The following is a 21,673-nucleotide window of genomic DNA, read 5'->3' as shown; positions in this document are numbered from 1 at the left end:
TTTGTTTTTGTCTTAACTACAGCAGAGTAGACATTCTTTAGTGAAATGATAAGCTATTTCACAAATAGCCTACAATTTTTCTTTAATATTGTACAAAGTAGATTGTAGAATAAGTCCTTTATTTTAAGTCACTGCAAGAAAGACTGAGGGTTTCTAAAAGGACTTGTCTTACTTGGTCAATTATAATTTGTCATCATTATTTTTAAACAAAACAGATCTACTTACACTGAGATGGAATATAATATTGATGATTAAAGGCATATATACCAGCTATCTCTATCTCCCAGTCAAGTTCATGGAAAGTATTTATGTTTTTAAGCTGGCTAAATTCCCTATACTGATAGCATTTTGAAATCATAGTTGAAAAATATAATTCAATATTGTATATATGGGAAGAAAAATAATCTTTAATTCATTTGTAAATTAAATGGCAACATCAAGGAGCCATTAGTGAAATCTTTTCTTAAATGTTTATTAGTATATGAAACATAATATGGTTTTTGTAATTCTTATGAGCATGTCTCTGACCCTTAATGCTTGATTAAGTAAAAGCAAATATGCCTTTTCTGAGAATTCATAAAGCTTAACTCTTGCATTCAATGTGCAAGCATTTTGACTATGTCATTGTTTGGTTTTCAGGAAGAGGAATTCTTTTTCCCTTAGCATCATTTAATGTTATTTAATGGTAGGGATAGTATTTAATTCATTGCATTAACCATGGTTAGTAATGTGAAAAATTAATAGGCTGAAGCTTCAAGTAGTGTTATAATCACTAAAATGCCTCAGGAATATATTAAAATGGATCTTGGCCACAGACAAAATCAAGATTGCTGAGATGCACCACAGGCATCTTTTTAAAGCCTGTTTTGTAATAAGCAGAGAAAGTGAGGTGCTAAATCGTGATTTACTACCCTACTGGCCTCATAGCCTCTCTGTCTCTGGTGCTGGGCCTCAGAAATCAATTTCACACACGGCCGCTATCAGCATTCTTTGAGCTATTAAGACGAAAGCACTTTCTCCTCTTTTTATTAAAACAAGCTCACTTTTATCTCACCAGCTTTGTGCTTTCCTGCCTTTACTTTCCACTTTGTTAGTGGTGAGAGCCAAGTTGTCTTCTGCCTCCTTTTCTTTCACTTCTAAACTTTCTCGAAAGGCTAAACCACACCCACAGCACCCACTTACTCAATGTGCCCAAATTCTTTAACACTTCATCATCTGGCTGCAGCCCTGCCACTTGGGTGACACGGCTCCTCTGAAATTCATCAGGATCCTGTAACTCACCACATCCGAGGACCTTCCCCCCGACCTTCTTGTGGGACATGCTCCTTTGGCTTCTTTGGCAGCGACTCCTGGCCAGCTCCTGCCTTTCCTCACTCATCCTGACTAGTAAATGCCGGAATCCTTAGGGTTCTTTCCTTGGGCCCCTGCTCTTCCTTCTACTCTCCCGCTGATCTCACCCACTTCCCCTAGCTTGCAAACTTCTCTTTCGTAGATGAGAGGCAAACACATCTCTACCTCAATCTCCAAGCTTCTGTGTCCACTCAACTGGATGCCTCCTTAATATCTTGAACTCAACAAGTCCAAAACCAAACACAACATTTGGGTCCCAATCCTTCCTTTAGCAATCCTTCTTAATCTAGTTATAAATATATCAGCTTTTCTATAAAACATCTCCCTTCAGCTTCTCCATTTTCCATCTCACCCCAGCCCAAGCCATCTATCCATACACACAAAGCCAAACACCTGCCTGTGCCCTATATCAATAATTGACTTTTATGATGTGTCTCCTTTCCATCCCCCCTTTTCCATTCCACTTGCTGGTGCCCTAAACTGGACTCTTCTTACTATCAGCTGTATAAGGCACAATTGGTACCTCAGTCTGCTTCCAGTCTGGCAGATTGATTCCTCTGTTTAGAATTCTCTGTTTAGATTCTCTGTTTAGAATCTCTTTGTGCTTAGTCACTCAGTTGTATCCGACTCTTTGAGACCACATGGACTGTAGCCTGCCAGGCTCTTCTGTCTATAGAATTCTCAGGCAAGAATCCTGGAGTGGGCTGCCATGCCCGCCTCCAGGGAATCTTCCTAACTCAGGGATCGAACCCAGGTCTCCCGCACTGCAGGTGGATTCTTCACTGACTGATCCACCAGGGAAGCCTTTAGAATCCCTTTATGGCTAATTAAATAAGTGGAGAGAACAGTGAATAAGAGTCAGTCAGTCATCTGAACAGAAGTTAAACTTGGCTGTTTGAGGAAATCTGGGAGTCGTAAGACTGAATACTTAATCTATTACAGTGGCCATCCAGAAAAAACATAGAGAAAAGTTTAGTTGACTAGTATAGGCAGAAGACTGGATACCTTCAGAGTATCTGTTTTATTTTGTTTCTTCATATCAGGCTCAGAAAGGTTCTAATTTCTATCTTGTACAAAATGTGCATGGTTCCTATTTTCAAATAAAAAGTTTATGCATTCAAATGGCTGATAGATTAGACTTCAGATTACACCACATCCTATTAACTGGAAGAGTTCCAGGCCTCTTTGTGCATGCTACCTTACACAATAGGAAAACTGTCTTCTCATTATGCATCACAATCCTTCCTTTCTGGTTTTGTCTCTCTCTCACATACACACACATGTTGTTGTGCAGTCGGTCAGTTGTGTCCAACTCTTTGCGACCCCATGGACTGCAGCAAACCAGGCGTTCCTGTCCATCACCAACTCCTGGAGTTTACTCAAACTCACGTCCATTGAGACAGAGATGCCATCCAATCATCTTGACCTCTGTCGTCCCCTTCTCCTCCTACCTTCAATCCTTCCCAGAATCAGGGTCTTTCCTCAGTTGGCTCTTTGCATCAAGTGGCCAAAGCGCATTCACAATTTAAAAAGTGCACTCACATCAACTATATGAGTTACTGGAACTGGTACAGTGTCTTTATTTTGGGCTCCTGAGTTGTTTTTTTTTTTTTTTTTTTTGAGGTGGAGAGGATTCTGTATCTTTAACAGACAATCCCCTAACAGGTGAGAGGTGTTTAGAATCTTTTAAATATTCAATTGGATAAGTGGCTATCATATTCAAATCACCTGGGAGTTCAAGAAAAATTGCCATGTCTGGACCTGAACCCAGACCATCTGATGTGAATCTCTTGTGGCTGGGAGATAGCGGCTGCCCAGACATTTTTAGTTCTCAGTTCCTAGGGTGATTTGGTTGTAGGAGAGGGATAGAACCCTGAATTATAATCTTCCTGTATAAGCATTTGCGAGTGAACTCACAGTTTGGATTTTTCGAACCAAACTTATCCTTGTTCTGTTTTATATTCCCTGGTTTCAACAGACTCCAGACCTCCTCTTGTTCATTAAAAAGAAATCCTAGCTTTCCTTCTTAGCCCCTTTCTTTGAGATTTCATGGGAGGACTCAAGTTACCAGGTAAAGCTGTCAGTGGCTTTGAATCCAGGAAAAGATAAAAGCTTGGTTTCTCAGAAAGAGATAGAAAACTTCAGCCTTGTAGGAAGGGAGTATTGGTACCTTCTGATGTTTATTAGGCACTTGCTACATGTGTTAGGTATTGGCTAAGTAGGTTGCATGGCTCATTTGATTAAATTTCACAATAATCCTTTGAGGTGATGCTATCATTGGTCCCTGTTTCAAAGATTCAGTAACTGAGACACAAAATAATAGGAAGGTTGCACGGGTGGAGCCAGGATTTGAGTCCAAGCAGGCAATTGGCCTCAAGAGTTCCTACTGTCAACACTACACCAGTGAGTTTCACACTGATGTTTATCAGGATCACCTGGAAAGGTAAAAACACATAGACAGAGGCTCACGTCCGCTGAAGAAGGAGTAGCCTGGGCCTTCTAAATTTTAACAAGTGCTCAGCTGATTCTGATATTGAGCAAAGCCACTGCATTATACTAATGCTATATTGCTTACAGATAAGAAAACTGAGGTACATTTAGATGAAGAAGAAAAGAGAGCTTCAGTAAAAGGGTTTTGACCTTTTTACAGGATGGAAGTTGAGTTGAGTTCAGGGTACAAACTCTCAGTGTCTCAGACCAGCATGCAAAGACAGGAGCCATCTGCCTCAGAGGACTGCGAACAGGAAGGGGGTAGGGTCTGTAATCCTTTTTCTGTAACTGAATCTCAAGCTTCGCTCCCATCAGTGAGATGCTGGAAAGACCCTGGTCCACTAAACCACTGATTCCAAAGATGCTACAGATTGAAGTCACGCTATTCTATGTACCATTAAGAAGAAAAAGACAAACCCATTAAACTGTGACCTGCTATCAAAAATAAGACGCAAAGTTTCTGAAATCAGAAAAAAGTTGTGTTATCTTGGAGTTGATGAAATACGGTACAAGCGGTGAACTCTAATAAACTTGGTGCTGAAACCATGGAAATCACTCAGCAAGTTGGGGAGGTTCCTGCTGACAGAGTCCAAATAACATATTTCCAACAACAGGGAAAAGAGTCTGTGCTGCATATTTTAATATAATTTGTTTTCTATAAGAATTGAGTCCACGTACAGTATAAGTAGAGGAATTCAGACCATCATTTAGGTTTTAGTGCTCAGTTTTCTTATCTATACAAGAGGTAGTAAGACATAGAAACAAGAAGCACAGTACCTGGCACATAGAAAGACAGTGAAAAATCACATTTTCCCCCTTTGCTAAGCAGGACAAGACTTCTGTGCTGTTTGCATTCAAGTTGGGGGAAGGAGGAAGGAACGTAAAAGTAGTAAATGTTGAAAATTAGAATTAAAGTCAGAAGGACCATATGATTTAAAACATAAATACCTGTTTGATGCTGTTCCAAAGCAAATCTACTTTATGAGGTGAGGCCAAGCTATAATCAATTGTGTACCAATGCTGAGTAAATTGGAAACTATTCCTCATTAGGAGAAGAAGAAATGATATACCCACAGAATTCCAATGCCTGATGAAAAATCTGACGCCTTAGCAACTGGATTCATAAAGAAAAAATAAAGAGAATATAATTATGCGACATTTACTCATACTTTCATTAATAAAACTTGTGTTTTTTTTTTTTTCAGTCACATTACAAAATGATGAATTGATGAATTTCAGATATGGTTTGATTTTTTTTTTTCCCCTGAAGACTACAATTACTATTCCATCAGGGCAGTTAACTTAAATTTAGACCCTGAAAGTAACATCTTTTACTGGAGTTTCAGTTGCTTTCAAAGGGAACTCCACATGTGGAGCCCATTTTAGATCATGTGGAGCACTGTGGCAAAGGGGAAAGAGATCTTTGCTGGCTTGCCATGGGAAGATTCATGACTGTGACACGAATCTGAAGAGCTGAAGGAGGCACCGTTTGGTGAGAAAATAGATAAATAACCACACACGGGACAACACTGCCATCTCGGACGACAGTAATTACCCCAAGGTACAAAAATGCCTCCCCATGATGACCTTTGTGTCACTCGAGGGAGGATCATAAAGCTTTCCAAGTAGTGCCGGAGTGCTCCTTTGAAATAGCCTCTATGTGTTTGGAAAGGTTCACTGAGAGTGAATAAAGGGTTAAGTCACAGCAGTGTGGCAATCTCTTCAGAAAGGATGGACCTGAGTTCTCTTTCCTCGGAGAGTGACAGAAAGTTCTTCAGGATTTAGAGAATGAGATGTTTGTTGCTCTGGAAGTCCTTTTATAATACAGGGAGAAAAAAAAAAAAAAACACCAAACCTCTGTAGGTCACAGTTTTAAACAGGGAGGCCATGAATAAAACGATCCGCTCCTTCACACACGACTTCTGCATCACAGTGGAGCACCTACTCAGCATCAGGCTGCAGGCTGTCTGCTGAGCAGGGGCACCTAAACATCCCGAGCACACAGCTGGTATTTGAAGAGCCTCTGAGTCCAGAGGACCACAGGCTCTACTATATCGAGGCTCTACTATACAGCTGGATCTTCCCCCCTCTTTTCCATCACTGGGGTTACTGCTGTCTTCGTGGCTTCTCACGAGTGGTGTCATAATCAAGCGGCCTTTCAGCCTCCATTTTCAGGGCTCTGCACTGTGTGTGGCCAGCATAGATGTCTTTCGAAAACACAATCCTGGGACAAAGCTCCTGGGCATGGCATGCAAGTCCTTGCAGGACCAGCTATGTTTCAGCCACTGGGATTCACTCACTGCTCCTTAGACTCAGCTTCCTTTTTCCTTCCACTGTGCCTCTGCCCACGCAGGTCCCTCTGCCTAATGCCCCGTTCTCTCTCTTGTCTACCTGGTGAACTTCTATTCCTAAGACCTTCTTTAGTAGCTTTTTTGTTTTTGTTTGGCTGTACCTTGTGGCATGTGGGATCTTAGTTCCCTGACCAGAGATTGGAATGGAAACAGGGAGTCAGTGAACCACCAGGGAAGTCCCATCCCACGACTCACTTTAAATGTCTTGTAAGTCACCCTCAGTGATCCACTTCAAGTCAGACTGATTTTCTGCCTATCACAGTGACTGGAGCATTGCAGATTATAAATGCCAGCTCCCTGCTCCCATAGCATCTTTTATCCACCACTCAGCCTCAGTCTGTCATCCTTTTAAAACTTTGTTTAGCATCTGTGAGCTTCCTGTGTCTCATTCATCTCTGTGTTCCAAGGAAAGTGTCTGGCTTAGGGCAGGTCAGTCTAATGAAGACTTTCACTGGCGTGACGAACAAGGAGAGTGATAAGGGCCCTGGTTAGATTTCCATAGAACTAAATGTGTTTAGTTTCTCTTCTGCAGTTATATACTTGGAACTTTGGGCTTGTTCAAATAACCTTTCATTTCTTCCACTGATGATGACACAAAATGGTATTGTTAGGACAAGAGTGAACTGTACCTGTGTTTGAAGCTGCACTCTGTAACTGCTAGCTGAGTGACCTAAAACAAGTTATTTAACCTCTCTGTGCCTCAGTTTCCTCATCTGCAAAATGGGAAAAGTAACTGTAGTGACTTCCTAATGTTGTTATGACAATTAGATAATTTAATATGTGAAAAGTACATCTCACACTAAAGCAAGCATTCTCTGTACTAGTAACTATTTTTAACTTATGAAATTTAGCTGCTAGAACTTTGTTTTATTAATGTCTTTACTTAATTCAAACATTAGAAACTTTATTCTCCATATTTCCTGCCTACTTGCAAACATAATTTTATTTCCTTTTTGAAATTTTAATGGCCTATGACATCCACAATCTGGAAATCAGTTCTTTCAATTACCTAGACCTCTAAAATGGACACAGAGGACTGGGTTTGAGTCCCAGCACTGTCAAATTGAAGTTACCAATTAGCAAACAACCAGGGGCAAGAAGGCCCCTCTTGGATTAAGGCAGGTTGGGGCTGGTCATAGGGACATGGCAGTTCAGTTCAGTTCAGTCATTTAGTCATGTCCAACTCTTTGTGACCCCATAGACTGCAGCATGGACAGGCTTCCCTGTCCATCAACTCCCAGAGCTTACTCAACCTCATGTCCATCGAGTCAGTAATGCCATTCAACCATCTCATCGTCTGTCAACCCCTTCTCCTCCTGCCTTCAATCTTTCCCAGCATCGGGGTCTTTTCAAATGAGTCAGTTCTTCGCATCAGGTGGCCAAAGTACTGGAGTTTCAGCTTCAGCATCAGTCCTTCCAATAAATATTCAGGACTGATTTCCTTTAGGATGGACTGTTTGGATCTCCTTCCAGTCCAAGGGACTCTCAAGAGTCTTTTCCAATACCACAGTTCAAAAGCATCAATTCTTTGGTGCTCAGCTTTTCATATAGTCCAACTCTCACATCCATACGTGACTACTGGAAAAACCATAGCTTTGACTAGACGGACCTTTGTTGGCAAAGTAATGTCTCCGCTTTTGAATATGCTATCTAAGTTGGTCATAGCTTTTCTTCCAAAGAGCAGGCATCTTCTAATTTCATTACTGCTGTCACCATCTGCAGTGATTTTGGAGCCCCCCAAAATGGTCTCTCACTATTTCCATTGTTTCCCCATCTATTTACCATGACTTAGTTTTCTGAATGTTGAACTTTAAGCCAATTTTTTCACTCTCCTCTTTCACTTTCATCAAGAGGCTCTTTAGTGCTTCTTCCCTTTCTGCCATAAGGGTGGTGTCATCTCCATATCTGAGGTTATTGATATTTTTCCTGGCAATCTTGATTCTAGCTTGTGCTTTGTCCAGCCCAGCATTTCTCATGATGTACTCTGCATAGAAGTTAAATAAGCAGGGACAATATACAGCCTTGACTCCTTTCCAAATCTGGAGCCAGTCTGTTGTTCCATGTCCAGTTCTAACTGTTGCTTCTTGACCTGCATACAGCTTTTTCAGAAGGCATATCAGGTGGCCTAGTATTCCCATCTCTTTCAGAATTTTCCACAGTTTGTGGTGATCTATACAGTCAAAGGCTTTAGCATAGTCAATAAAGCAGAAGTAGATATTTTTCTGGAACTCTCTTGCTTTTTCTATGATCCAGTGGATATTGGCACTTTGATCTCTGGTTCCTCTGCCTTTTCTAAATCTAGCTTGAACATGTGGAAGTTCATGGTTCGTGTCCCGTTGAAGCCTGGCTTGGAGGATTTTGAGCATTACTTTGCTAGCATGTGAGATGAGTGCAATTGTGCAGTAGTTGAACATTTTTTGGCATTGCCTTTCTGTGGGATTGGAATGAAAACTGACCTTTTTCAGTTCTGTGGCCACTGCTGAGTTTTCCAAATTTGCTGGCATATTGAGTGCAGCACTTTCACAGCATCATCTTTCAGGATTTGAACTAGAAATTCCAGCTCAACTGGAATTCCATCCCCTCCACTAGCTTTGTTAGTGATGCTTCCTAAGAGCCACTTGACTTCACATTCCAGGATGTCTGGCTCTAGGTGAGTGATCACACCATTGTGGTTATCTGGTTCATGAAGATCTTTTTGTATAATTCTGAGTATTCTTGCTACCTCTTCTTAATATCTTTTGCTTCTCTTAGGTGCATACCATTTCTGTCCTTTATTGTACCTATCTTTGCATGAAATATTCCCTTGATATCTATAATTGTCTTGAAGAGATCTCTAGCCTTTCCCATTCTATTGTTTTCCTCTATTTCTTTGCATTGCTCACTGAGGAAGTCTTTCTTATCTCTCCTTGCTATTCTTTGGAATTCCGGATTCAATTGGGTATATCTTTCCTTTTCTCCTTTGCCTTTCACTTCTTTTCTCAACTATTTTTAAGCCCTCCTCAGACAGCCATGTTTGCTTTTTTCATTTCTTTTTCTTGGAGATGCTCTTTATCTCTGCCTCCTGTACAATGTCACAAACCTCTGTCCATAGTTCTTCAGGCACTCTGTCTATCATATCTAATCCCTTGAATCTATTTGTCACTTCCACGGTATAATTGTAAGAGATTTGATTTAGGTCATACCTGAATGGTCTAGTGGTTTTCTCTACTTCCTTCAATTTATGTCTAAATTTGGCAATTAGGAGTTCATGATCTGAGTGACAGTCAGCTCCTGGTCTTGTCAGAGGTACTAGAAAATCAGAACCCCTACTGATAGAGAGCTGAGAACATGCTGGGTGGTCACCAGGTGATGCTCAAAGATTTCTAAAGGGCTTTTACACTAATGGTTTCCACAGAGCAAGCTAAACCTTTTGAGGAAAGAAGTCTATTGTCATTAGTGCTCTATATGCTGTGATTGGCCTTTTATTCACTTGAATGATGGGCTGGTATAAAGGTTTCCCTCCTTAAGCATATGGCTAAAATGGAAAAGACAGGTGTTTATGGATCACATAAACAAAGACACAGTCATACACTCATTAAGTTTTGGTTTCAGTATGACTGAAAAAGAGCATCCTGGCGGGGGGGGTGGGCGGGGAGGGGGAGACGGGGACAGAAGGCACAACTCAAGAAGTGACCTTAAATACATACTTTTAGAGTTTTAGAGTTTTTTTTAATACATTCTTCTTGGAATCACTATAAATAATGAATTGATGTGTCTGTTTCTTTAGGCAGAGACTTCCTTACATCAGCAATAGTTAAATATACAGTTTAAAGAAAATAATACCATGACAGCAACATAAAACCAATGGAATGTACTGGCCAATTAATTCCTGTCCTCCTTCCCAATCTCAAATCCTTTCTGATATTACATGTAAGTAGACGCATCTTTAGAACCATGTCTGTTTTGTTCAAGTCAATATACCCTGTGCCCAGCACAGTCAGGCATATATAGCAGGCTCTCAATGAATTTAGTATTTTGCACTGGGGGATGGGAAGGAAGCTAAATCTTCTTGGAGACCTTCTATGTGCAAGGTCCCCCAAGAAGTTATTTTCACATATATATCACCATTGTGTATTTCACATTCACATTGTTCATTAATACGAAAAAAAGAGAAATGAATCTTATTGGGTTGGCCAAAAAGTTCATCTGGGTTTTCTGTGAGATGATATGGAAAAGCCTGAATGAAAATTTTGGCCAACCCAGTATGTTGTACAACTAGGGCAAGAAATAAACTTCAGTCCCCTCTTTTCAGCAGGTCACCCCAACATATATAAACCAACAATAATCCTTGAGTTTTCACTCAAAATTATTTTCCATCAGCTTCACGGCTTCCTTGGCTTCTGTTGCACCGCACATCTACCGAGGTGGCTTTTCAGCACCTCACCTTCTCTACCCAGGCTGGCTCAGCTGACTCATATGAAGGTCATCTAGCGTCATATGGTATCATAGAAAGTGACCTCTTTCTCAAAGGAGTATGGACTCAAAGGAAAGAGATCCAGATTCCAGGCTCTGGATTCTACCTACTAGGTGTTCCTGGCAAATAAATCTCCAATCTCTTTGCAAATATTTATATTTTAAATTCAATTCTGTGAAATCAAAGGGCTGGAATAGGTGATTAATTCATTTATTTGAACAGCAAACTTACACTGAACACCTTGTGTATGTCAAACTCTTTGTTTCACACTAGGGATATACAGATATCCAAGACATAATGAAACCAAAGTCTTGCCTTCAAAGAGATCCCAGTCAACTGAGGTCAAATTTTATGCTACCTCAAAAATTCTTTTTAACTTGAAAACACAATAAATCTATGTCCTGGGAATCCAAATGTCAGTTAAATTCACTCTGTAACAGTAATCTCAAAGCATGTTTGTTATCTTAGACTGGGTACAAGCCCCAAAGTAAAAGTAAAAATATATGTGGTACCTAGTCTCAATGCCAAACGGTTATAATAACTAGAATAAAAGAAAAAAAAAAAAAACAGACTATTTCTAAAAAAGCTTTCCTCTAAATCTCACTTCAGCACCTGAACAGTAGGAGTTCTTATTGTTTCCATTACCCTTTTTCACTTCTGGTTCTATCGATGAAGTACAATGTTTGAACAACACTCTGGTAGACTTGAAATGGTGGTGTAGGCTGAGAAATCAGACACCCTACCATACCTTACTAAGGGAACAAAGTGAGGTATATTTATTTTATTGGACAGTTTGAATTTATTATAGGTTGCTCGTAATTTCCTGTCTCATTTCGTTAGTGCTCTTGGGATTTATGCCAGGATGTCTTAGGTTATCGCACTCCTTTCCTCCTTCATTGCAACACTTATGCCAACAGACTGACTTGACTTAGAGAAAGTCCCCAGACAAAAATTGAAGGAGAAAATACCCAAAGGTTTAGTTGGAGAATGGCAGAAGCTTTGGGAAAAAATCTGAAAAAGCAATGAAGATGAAAATGGAAACTCTGTGAAAATTAATGTAGTGTAGAATTGGCGAACATACCACTTATTTCTTTAAACAAATAGAAGAAAGAACCTGCTTATGAGGGTGCACCCAAATAATTCACAGGTGGTGAAACTATTAGAGTCCTGCAATTTCTTGCCTCAGAAGTGGAATAAATCTTCACAATTATAAATGCCATATGCTCACACGTGACTTCTCTGCTATTCCCTTTCTCTGAACTATCCACACCCCCCCTTCTATGCACGAGGCCTTTTGGATTTTGTTGTAATCACCTTATTTTAATAGGAACTGTAGATAAAAATCTAGTGAGGTTGGGAGATGCAACCTACTATACTCATTGCACTTACAGAAATGTAATTCCAAATGGAATTTGCTTATTTTTGCCTGGATTTTGGTTACTATAAAATAGCACAATGGAGTGGAAACTGCATAAGAATGAAGTCTGTCATCATGATGCCCCAGTGATAGTGGGCAGATGACAACTCTTTAGATATTGGTCACACTTAATTACTGATAATTTTCACAATGATAAAAAATTTACTTTGAGAAAAGTTTTTTTCCCAGGGAATTTATCTTAACTAAGACACTATTATGTGTGTACTGCTACACAAGTACATATTCTGGACTATAGTAACTGGACAAAAATTTTACTGACTGATAATATTCATAAGATAATACATTAATAATCTGTGGGAAGCCATTCACATCTAAGATAATACATTGATAATCTATGGGAAGTCATAATTCACATTTACCCAGATGAGGGGATTAAACAGCCAGCGTCTAAGTAGGGAGAGGACTGCAAAATGAACCATCTTGTGGGGTAACTGAAAATCATTATATCCATAACAAAGCTTTTGCTTACAGAAGAGTTTTTTGAAAATTAAAAAACAAAAAACAAACAAGCAAAAAAACTCTGACAACAGAATGTCCAGTGCACTACCAAGCTCCTCATTACAAGGACTGCCTTAAACTGTCTTCCATGGAACCTGGCTCTGTGTTGGGCATATAGCTGATGATAGAAAAGTGATTTTCACATGAATTAAAGTAACCACCCAAAGTTTTCTATTCCTTTGGAGACGACAAAAACACTTAATGCTCTGTTTTCCTCTCACGGTGTCCCAGAGAGTTAGGTGGGATGGACTCTTTCATGACACTTGGACACTTTCTAGAAAAATGTATCCAAGTAGGTTGAGACTAGGTGTACTCAAGAAGTGTATTTCACTTTATGTTACTGTGTGAAACGTTTGTGTGTTTGTGTATGTGTGTGTGTGAGGCTGTTCCCCTTTCTGTCCTCATCTACTCCTTTGCTTCCTGACCTCTCTCTTTGGAGCTACATCAGTTGTGCCTCCGTCTTTGCCTTCGCCTTGCATCTGTGAGGGTCGGTGTTGTGTCACGTGTGTGATCCTGTTCTATTCCATGAGATTACGACTGTTGACCACGACGTGCCTTCCCCTCACCCCTTATTTCTTACTGCTCACTGCACTCCTGTTTGGAGAAGGACATGGAGGACTTTCCTGGTGGTCTAGTGGTTGGGAGTCTACCTGCCAGTGAAAGGGACACAGGTTCGACCTCTGGTCTGGGAAGACCCCACATGCTGTGGAGCAACAAAGCCCAGGAGCCACAACTACTGAGCCTGTGTTCAAGAGCCTGAGTGCCACAAGGACTGAACCCACTACTGAACCACACCTAGAGCTTGTGCTCCACAACAAGAGAAGTCACCACAAGGAGAAGCCCGCACACTGAACAAAAGTAACCCCCACTTGCCGCAACGAGAGCCCACATGCAGCAAGAAAGATCCAATGCAGCCAAAAATAATTAAAGAAAAAAGACATGGACCCATTTTCCTATTTTACCACATACCCTCAAGTATTTTAGAGCGCTCTAAGTACGTAATAAGTCACAAACCACAGAGATTAAACCACTATCAGGGTGATATGGCATCTCCTTATTTTAACTTTCCCATATAAAAAAATGAAAAGTGATATTAGTACTATTTGTAAGCATGCATGCCGTCTAAATATAAAGCATATGGTATTTAAGAAGGTTATCAGTATAACAAACAACACATTCCCCCAAATCTCAGTGTTTAAAACAACAAAGGTTTATTGTTTGCTCAAGGTTAAATAATGAACATTCACAAATGCAGTTCTGTGAGTGTCACTGTAGGGCTCTGCCGCATGCAGTCATTCAGGGATGAGGCCTTACATTTGGTGCCTTTACTGTTTTCTAGAGTCTTGAAGTTTTTGCTCGATTCTCTGCATCCAGCAGGTGTATAAAGAGAGTTCTTACTTATTTGGAGGATTACATGGATGACATCAGGCCTAGAAGTGCCATATATCATTTCAAATGAGATTCCATTGACTAGAACTCAATCATGATAGAACAACTAATTACAGACAAAGCTGGGAAAGAAAGTTTATCTTTGTGCCCAGCAGTGAAAAGAAATGAATTTTGGTGATTCCATAAGATTATCGCTGCTGCTGCTGCTAAGTCGCTTCAGTCGTGTCCAACTCTGTGCAACCCCATAGATGACAGTCCACCAGGCTCCCCCATCCCTGGGATTCTCCAGGCAAGAATACTGGAATGGGTTGCCATTTCCTTCTCCAATGCATGAAAGTGAAAAGTCAAAGTGAAGTCGCTCAGTCGTGTTTGACTCTTAGTGACCCCATGGACTGCAGCCCACCAGGCTCCTCCGTCCATGGGATTTTCCAGGCAAGAGTACTGGAGTGGGGTGCCATCGCCTTTTCCGTTATCTCTGCTACAATGAGCAATTATAACTACCTTCTGGTTCTATAAAACTGTGGCTAATGTGTCATTTTTTTCCTTGAGAACTAAATGGATTACAAAAAGATATGAAAGGTGCAAATTTCATTCTAACACTAAAAAAGGACTGTCATTCAATTGTTTTTCATTGGGTGAAGAGAAAGAAAGCAAAATATTTAACTTCTCTTTTGAATGTATTAGGTTTACTGATTTGGTCTTGCTAAAACCAGGATTGATGAAATTCCTCCCATGTGAAATGGACGTTCACATGTTCCCCTTGCTACTTGTACTGCATGCTTTTCTCATATTTTCTTACCAAATTATTCTTATTCATTCATTTACTCACTCATTCAACAACCTTTACTGAGACCAGGTATTCTGATAAAGGTAGGAGGAACAAGTCACTTCTGCTGTCATCCACAACTTTGTTGATGAAGATGGAAACATAAGTACAATGTAAGAAGTCAATGACAGAAATAAATACAAGGAAGCACAAGACTAGAAGAAATTACATTTTAAAATACTATTGAGAATACAATGAATTACGTATGCCTCTGACAAATAATTACTAAATGCTGACTATACATTGATGGAATTTAGGGTGGGGTAGTCAAACAAAAAACATAGAGTCTGGGATGAATCGAGAGAGTAGCATTGAAATATATATACCACCCTGTATACAATAGATAGTGAATTGGAAGCTGCTATAAAGCTCAGGAAGCTCAGCTCGCCTTTCTCTAGAGCAATGGGATGAGGGGGTGTGGGAGGGAGGCTCAAGGGGGAGAGGATACACACACACACACACACACACACACACACACACACACATATACACACACATACTTATGGCCGATTGGCATTGTTGTACAGCAGAAACCAACACAATATTATAAAGAAATCATCTTCCAGTTAAAAAAAATACTCAAGAGAAACACTGTAATCTTCAACTTAAAAAAAGAAATTATGGTTTTTCTTCAAATGAAGATTACAGGGGTTTCTGAGATAAGATATATTTCTATGACTGGAAGAGAGACTCTTAACAAGTATAGGAAAATATTCTAATTGATTTATAAATACTGAGCTTCTGAAAATACAACAAACAAACAGCCAGAGGTCACTGTTGGCTGCAGACTACTATCATTGAGACATCTTCTTGACATGGCCAGAAGACTGCTCGATATGCTGGGTGCTCCCAGCTAGCTATTCGACGTAGTTTTTCATCTTGAAGTCTGGGAATTGGGGAGATTTAGTCATTTATTTTTGAGCTCATGGAAAGAAGGGGCTGATAGCAACAGCTTACCCAGTTAACAGGCAGGCTCCCCACACAGCTGTGCTGGCCTATTTCAATTAGATCCTTTCGGACTTACATCACCTCTGCTATGCCTAAGCATAGGCCTAAGCTGCTCGTGAGCTTGTCCTGCCAATCAAGCCAAAATTCAACCACATGGTATGGCTTTTATGATGCTGACAAAAGATGAACTTGTCTCATTCTGGTGAAAACACAAAGTCTGAAGCCAGCTCTCTAGATAAAAAAAATCAGTACAAACAGCAAGACTCTCAAACTGGAGTTAGACACATTTTCCTGTGATTATCTCAACATGCTTCACCAGTAGGTTATAGTCAAGGAATGCTGTCACTCAAGAAAACACTATGATTCTCTAGCTAACGAAGAGCTTACTTCCGAGTCACTCTACTCAGGAGACCGCAAGAAACAATAGAACGTGCACAATGAGAGAAGGGCAGAAAGAAACTTATTACCAGTGAGACTTGGAGCCTGAAATAGACAAAATAAAAGCAGAGCTGTCACTTCACAAAAGAAATTGGACAACATATATGAAGTTAGGAAACCCTGAATATATTGAGAATTAGGGAGAACCGTATGAGTCTCTCTACATCCTTTGCTCTCTGAATTTAGTTCACAAACAGTTATGATGCCTGTACTATCCAAGATATTCTAGTAGGTACTGTAGGAGATGCAGAAATTCACAGGACACTGCATTTTTTTTTCTGAAAGAGTTTAAAATTATATTTTGATTAAGCCATAATAAAGGGGAGAACCAAAATAGCAGACCATGTCTCATGCAAACATAAATCCTGTGCAAAACGTGCCAACAAAATGGGCTTAAAAATGAATAGCAAGAACAGGGGTTATCTACACTTCACTGATTAAAACTACACATACCCCGATTTTAATTTTGTTTTAAAGATGTAAGAATGAACTCTGTACACTCCTAAGTTTGAGTAATTGCCTCTCCCATGGTCTGCTAGAGATTCACTTTCCATTTTATCCACACATATATGTAAAGAGGAATCAACATATAGGTAAAGAGTATTCAACACTCCTATGAATGCACAAATACATTCATTTATTCATTCTCTCTCTTTCAAAAGCCTTTAAAATATCTGCAGTCTTTCAAGGAAAACCTTGCCTGGAGTGAAATGATTCTTTTTTAGTTCACTAGTGACTACTATTGGACACACTTTCCTCAGCTTACATGAAGCTCTAGAACTGGTTCAGATGAAAATAATAATGGAGACTGGAAAGTGGCTCTGAAACAGATTGAAATGCTAAAGCAGGAGAAAACAGAAATGAAGCTGACTATGTCTAGATAAGAAACGACTCAAAAACATGAAGTAAACAATGTTTAAAGAAATGCCTCGTTACATTCTCCAGGTTACTTGAAATATCTTTGAGTTTGATTTAAGGACAATGTAGGCATCAGAGTAAGAAATAGATGTAAATAGTTACAGAAAGGTACTTGTGCATGCATGCACACATACATACACACTATTGGAGCAGGCCACAGTCTGCTATAAATAAGGGACTTAACATTCATTCCACAAGCTAATGGTGCTATCACCATCCAAGATAGATCCACTTAGATAATAGTGGAGGAGAGTGCCAGACCAACCGAAGGGAATGGGCTATTGTGTTTGACTAGTTTCCATGTATAAATTAGTACAGAGAAAAAAAAGAAATTTAACAGAAAAACACATGTACTTTATTATAATTCTGAGTGTTACCCTTGCAACTCCCACAATAGCAGGCGAAACAGCTTAAAACCACTTAAAAGAAACAAAAAGCAAATGCAAATTTGATTAAATGCCTTTCTGACAAGAAGAGATTTGACTTCAAGTTTGGATGGACACATATGTCAATGGCCGGTCATGGTTTTCCCCCACATTCCTTTTGAACTAAACAATTGGGACAAAGGAGGGAGCAGGGAAAAGGGGAGCAGGGTGAGGAGATGGGGAATGTGGGGTTTTGTGGCTTAATTTGACCTGAATGTCAGAATAAAATCCCTTGCCCAGCACTACTGTCCTACTGTGTGCATAGTACAATAGCAGTCTATGATGTCTGAGCTTTGCATGTAAACGTGAGTGGTAACCAAAAATAGATATAAAAGACACAGGGACTTCATTGTGTTTTGAAGTAGAAACCGGGCTTTGCTACTAAACAAACAGACTATTTTCCATTAAGTAAAAAGTGAGCTTTAAAAATTGCTTAAATTAATTCTAAGATCAGACAGACTGTTAAAATGTATCAAACAGTTATAAGAAAAATAAGCCACCCAGCTCCATTTCTAGATCCTCACTGAAGGTGGAGCTGAAAATGTCATACTTCCGGTTCAACTCCTGATCATATTTCAGGTCACTTTCTCTTGGGCCAATAACTTACTTTCAGCTCCAAAGCTACATGGGACAGTGAATGAGCAAGTGTGACAAGTGTCCATAATGTTGCACATATCTTTAGTGGCCAAGACGAAGCAAAAAGCCTAAATACCTCCAGTAAAGACTTGAGACCAACCTATGTCATTGCTTCCATCACTACTAAACATTTTGTGACCATAGTACAAACCAAACAAGTCATTTTCTCTCCATTATTTCCCTTCTGAGTTCAAATATAAGCTTGCATCCTTATCTGCAGAATGGGTTTAACAATGCCTTATTTGCAAGATTATTGTGAGAATTCACTGCAATGCTTTTCAAACAACTGACCTTATGTTTGACACATTCAGACAAACAATATATGGGCAGGTACTACTAACATTGTTACTCTGTACAGGGATATATCTTGGCACTCACCAGACAGTTCTTTCTTTTCTGGCCTAACTTTCAAAATCCCAATTGATTTAAATGTAGGCATAAAACAAGCCTGGGTTTTATTTCCTTTTATCCTCACAGTATAATTATTGTAATTTAAACCAAAGATGTTTTATGTTTTAAATCTGAAATAAGCAAATGCTCCTTTTATCCACATACATGCCATTATATGCTCAAACACATATATGAATATTAAAAATATCAAAGAGAAATATATTGCACTTACCAAGTGGGCAGTGAAAAGAATCTATTCCTGAGTGGGCAAGTTTTTCCAAAGTATAATGAGATCATACCTCTATACGAAGATATCAAAAAAGTACTGTGTACTGGTAATTTTGCTTCATGATGTAATTAAATGGGAAAATAACCTATGCTTTCAAAAATTCACAAAGAAGGAAAGACGAGGCAAACTAATGGTGTGTATATAAGTAACACGTCCCATATGGAAAAAATGAGACACCTTTCATAAATTGCTTGCCCCACTAGTCATAAAGCACACCTAAACATTCTGCTTTTTATATTCCTCAGAACAGCCCAAAACTTACAGTCCATTCATGCTTAAAATTCAGTTTGCCTTTAAATTTCTATGAGCACTTGAAAATATATTTCTGTATTTCCAGCTTTTGCAACGTAGCATTATGACTTCTTGGCTCTAATGATGCAAATAAGAAGTGGGAATGTTAACATATTTAATCACTGTCTGATGAGCTGTTAAGCCTTCCTGGAGTTTTAAAATTTATGCTAAATAGCTTGCTTCCCTCCTTCAAAATTACAGTGCAGATCAAATTTTTCAGAGTCTAATCAGAACAAACATTCCTTCATCTTCGATGAATCAATGTGACCTATACGTGTGGTGTGTTACAATTTCCCCCTTTTCCCTTCTTGCCTGGTTACCTTCTGAGGAAGGGCTGGCTCTCCAGAAATGTGACAGGGAGAGCTACAATCACGTTTGTTTGGACTCGGTGTGTGCAAATTTTGGAACCAAACCTTCAGATGAGGTTTACAAAGCTGCCTGCCCAGAACACTCTGGTTTAAAAAAATGTGCATTGCTATTAATATTTTGAGTGTAGATTTTTTTTGGACAGTAAAGGTTCATTTTCTGCCCATAAAACCAAGTATGAGTCAGAACGGAACATTTACTTCTAGTCAAAAATGCAGTGTGTGCTGACGTTCCAGAGCAGAGCATCTTATCACTGTGACTATGGAAAGCAGCCGAAACTAAAGTCAGCATTTTCTTCTTCAAAAGAAGATCTGAGATCAAAGACCATAATCCTCAATTCATAAATACTAGCATTAACTTGTATCCATAGATGACTTGCCATAATTATGAACTGTAATCTGGGTTGGCCACAGAGAGGCTTTCATTCCCTCTTTTACCTGGTTCCTTAGCACATGTGCACAGAGGAAGGAGGACTCATAACAGGCAGTGGGAGAAAGCCTCTCACAGCCCATCCTTCAAAAAAATTACAGGAACACCACAGTGAATGAGTTGGATTTCAGGACGTCTGTTACCTAAATTCCAAGCATGCACACCACCATTTATACAGCCCTCAGAACACAAACTCCATGCAGTAGATCTCAAAGTTTAAGTCTCAGTATCCTATATACCTCTAGCTATTCCCACACAGTCTTGTAGACTTTATTTTGTTTGGAAAGTTGGGGTTAGCTTTCTGCAAAAAGTTTTTATTTTTTTTAAAGCCATGAAAATTACTTTACCTGGCATTTGAAGAGAAAGATACAGTCACACACACTCACACACGTCCACACCACCCCAACAGCACCCAGACTAAATGCCCACGAAGGATGTATTGAAACGAAAAGGCATTTACCAGGAGCAGGAAAGCCAGCAAGAGGAACGGTGTGCCAGGAGATGCCCGACGGCAGCATTCCATGCTTGGATTCTTGCCGGAATCCGAATCGGACACTGAATAAGCTGCAAAATGCTCCTCTGCTTGCTGTCACATCCAGGACTGGTGCTTACACTCCAGCCCTGCCTATCAGCTTCCATCAGACCCGCTCATATTTCCTGACCAAGGGGTGGGTGGGTGGGTGGATGGGTGGGGGGTAAGCTGAATGGAATCTCTCTCGGAGCAGGCAGCCAGCCAATCAGGCTCCTGCTAATCAGACATGCTGAATAACAAAGCCGAGGGGACAGAGAAAGTGTAACAGTGCGAGCAAGAAGGGGTGGGTGGGGGGGCGCCGGGGAGGGGGGAAAGGGTGAAAAAGAAAGGAGCGCGGAGGAGCCCGAGGCAGAGCCAGGAGAGAAATGCAAAAGATGCAGACTTGCGATAGATGAAGCAGAGCCCGGTGCTCTTAACTAACTTGGTTAGTTTGTGAGATACTGTAAGATACGTTTGTTTCTATTTGCTATTTGCCTGTGAGGGTGCCTGTGCTTTGTAAAGTACAGTAGCTCCCTGTGACTCTGTATTGTCCCATTCAGGAGAGAAACTTAATCCCTGTCAATGTATAACATATGCCATAAAGGGAAAGAATCACAGACAAAAACTGACTTAATGTGCCCTTTAAACGTGTTCTGTACAACTGCTTTATGCCTCTTCCATAAAGTTCCTCTTTATTTCCCTCCTTGACTTGGACTGTATAAAATTTGGAAAGGTCCTTACTAAGCCTAAACAGAGGCATGTTACTTTGTGTAGTCATGACTTGATGTGAAGAAGATGAAGAAGGGGGAAAAAAAATCAGCAGGTTACTTCTTTGTAAAGTGACAATTTAAAGTAGCCCAGGTTTACTAAAGCTCAAGGCACAAGTGGGCATTTAGATTCCCTGTTTAAAAAGAAGCCCTTAACAAAGACTCTGACATGTGTGGAGCTGAAATTCGGGTTGAGAAACAGCCTGGTTTTGACACTGTGCCAGCTCTCAACTATCTGCTTTAGCAGGGGGAGAGAAAGAAAGGGTGAATTAAATCCTCAATTAATCCCAAAACTTTTAAGCAACAGTTTCAGCCTTTTCCTTATCCATGTCCTTTATCAGAGCCACTATAATGTAGCAGAGAGGGCTGAAGGGAGTTTCACCTCCTCTTCCTTCTACTGTTCTAGGAGTGTTGGGCGAGGAGGTGACCTTTCCTGTCCACTGAAGCCCTGGAGGAAGTGCTGATGACTG

General features: G+C 40.0%; 1 protein-coding gene across 3 annotated transcripts in view; it reads right to left on the bottom strand.

Annotated features, from left to right (window-relative positions):
• Positions 1-21,673, bottom strand: part of ADAMTSL1 (ADAMTS like 1) — a 1,110,365-nt gene that overhangs the window by 475,663 nt on the left and 613,029 nt on the right. Inside the window, exon 1 of one of the 3 annotated variants that reach the window (XM_069576635.1) lies at positions 20,386-20,561. The exons of the other annotated variants lie outside the window; for them this stretch is intronic. Coding sequence (XP_069432736.1) covers positions 20,386-20,448 — 63 coding nt within the window. The 5' untranslated portion in view covers positions 20,449-20,561. Of the gene's footprint in view, positions 1-20,385; positions 20,562-21,673 lie in introns of those variants that run through there. 3 annotated transcript variants of the gene reach the window in all.

The sequence above is a fragment of the Ovis canadensis genome, chromosome 2, assembly GCF_042477335.2.
Source record: "Ovis canadensis isolate MfBH-ARS-UI-01 breed Bighorn chromosome 2, ARS-UI_OviCan_v2, whole genome shotgun sequence".
Taxonomy (NCBI): domain Eukaryota; kingdom Metazoa; phylum Chordata; class Mammalia; order Artiodactyla; family Bovidae; genus Ovis; species Ovis canadensis.
Note: the sequence above shows the minus strand (reverse complement) of the source record. Positions and strands in the feature narration are given on the sequence as shown.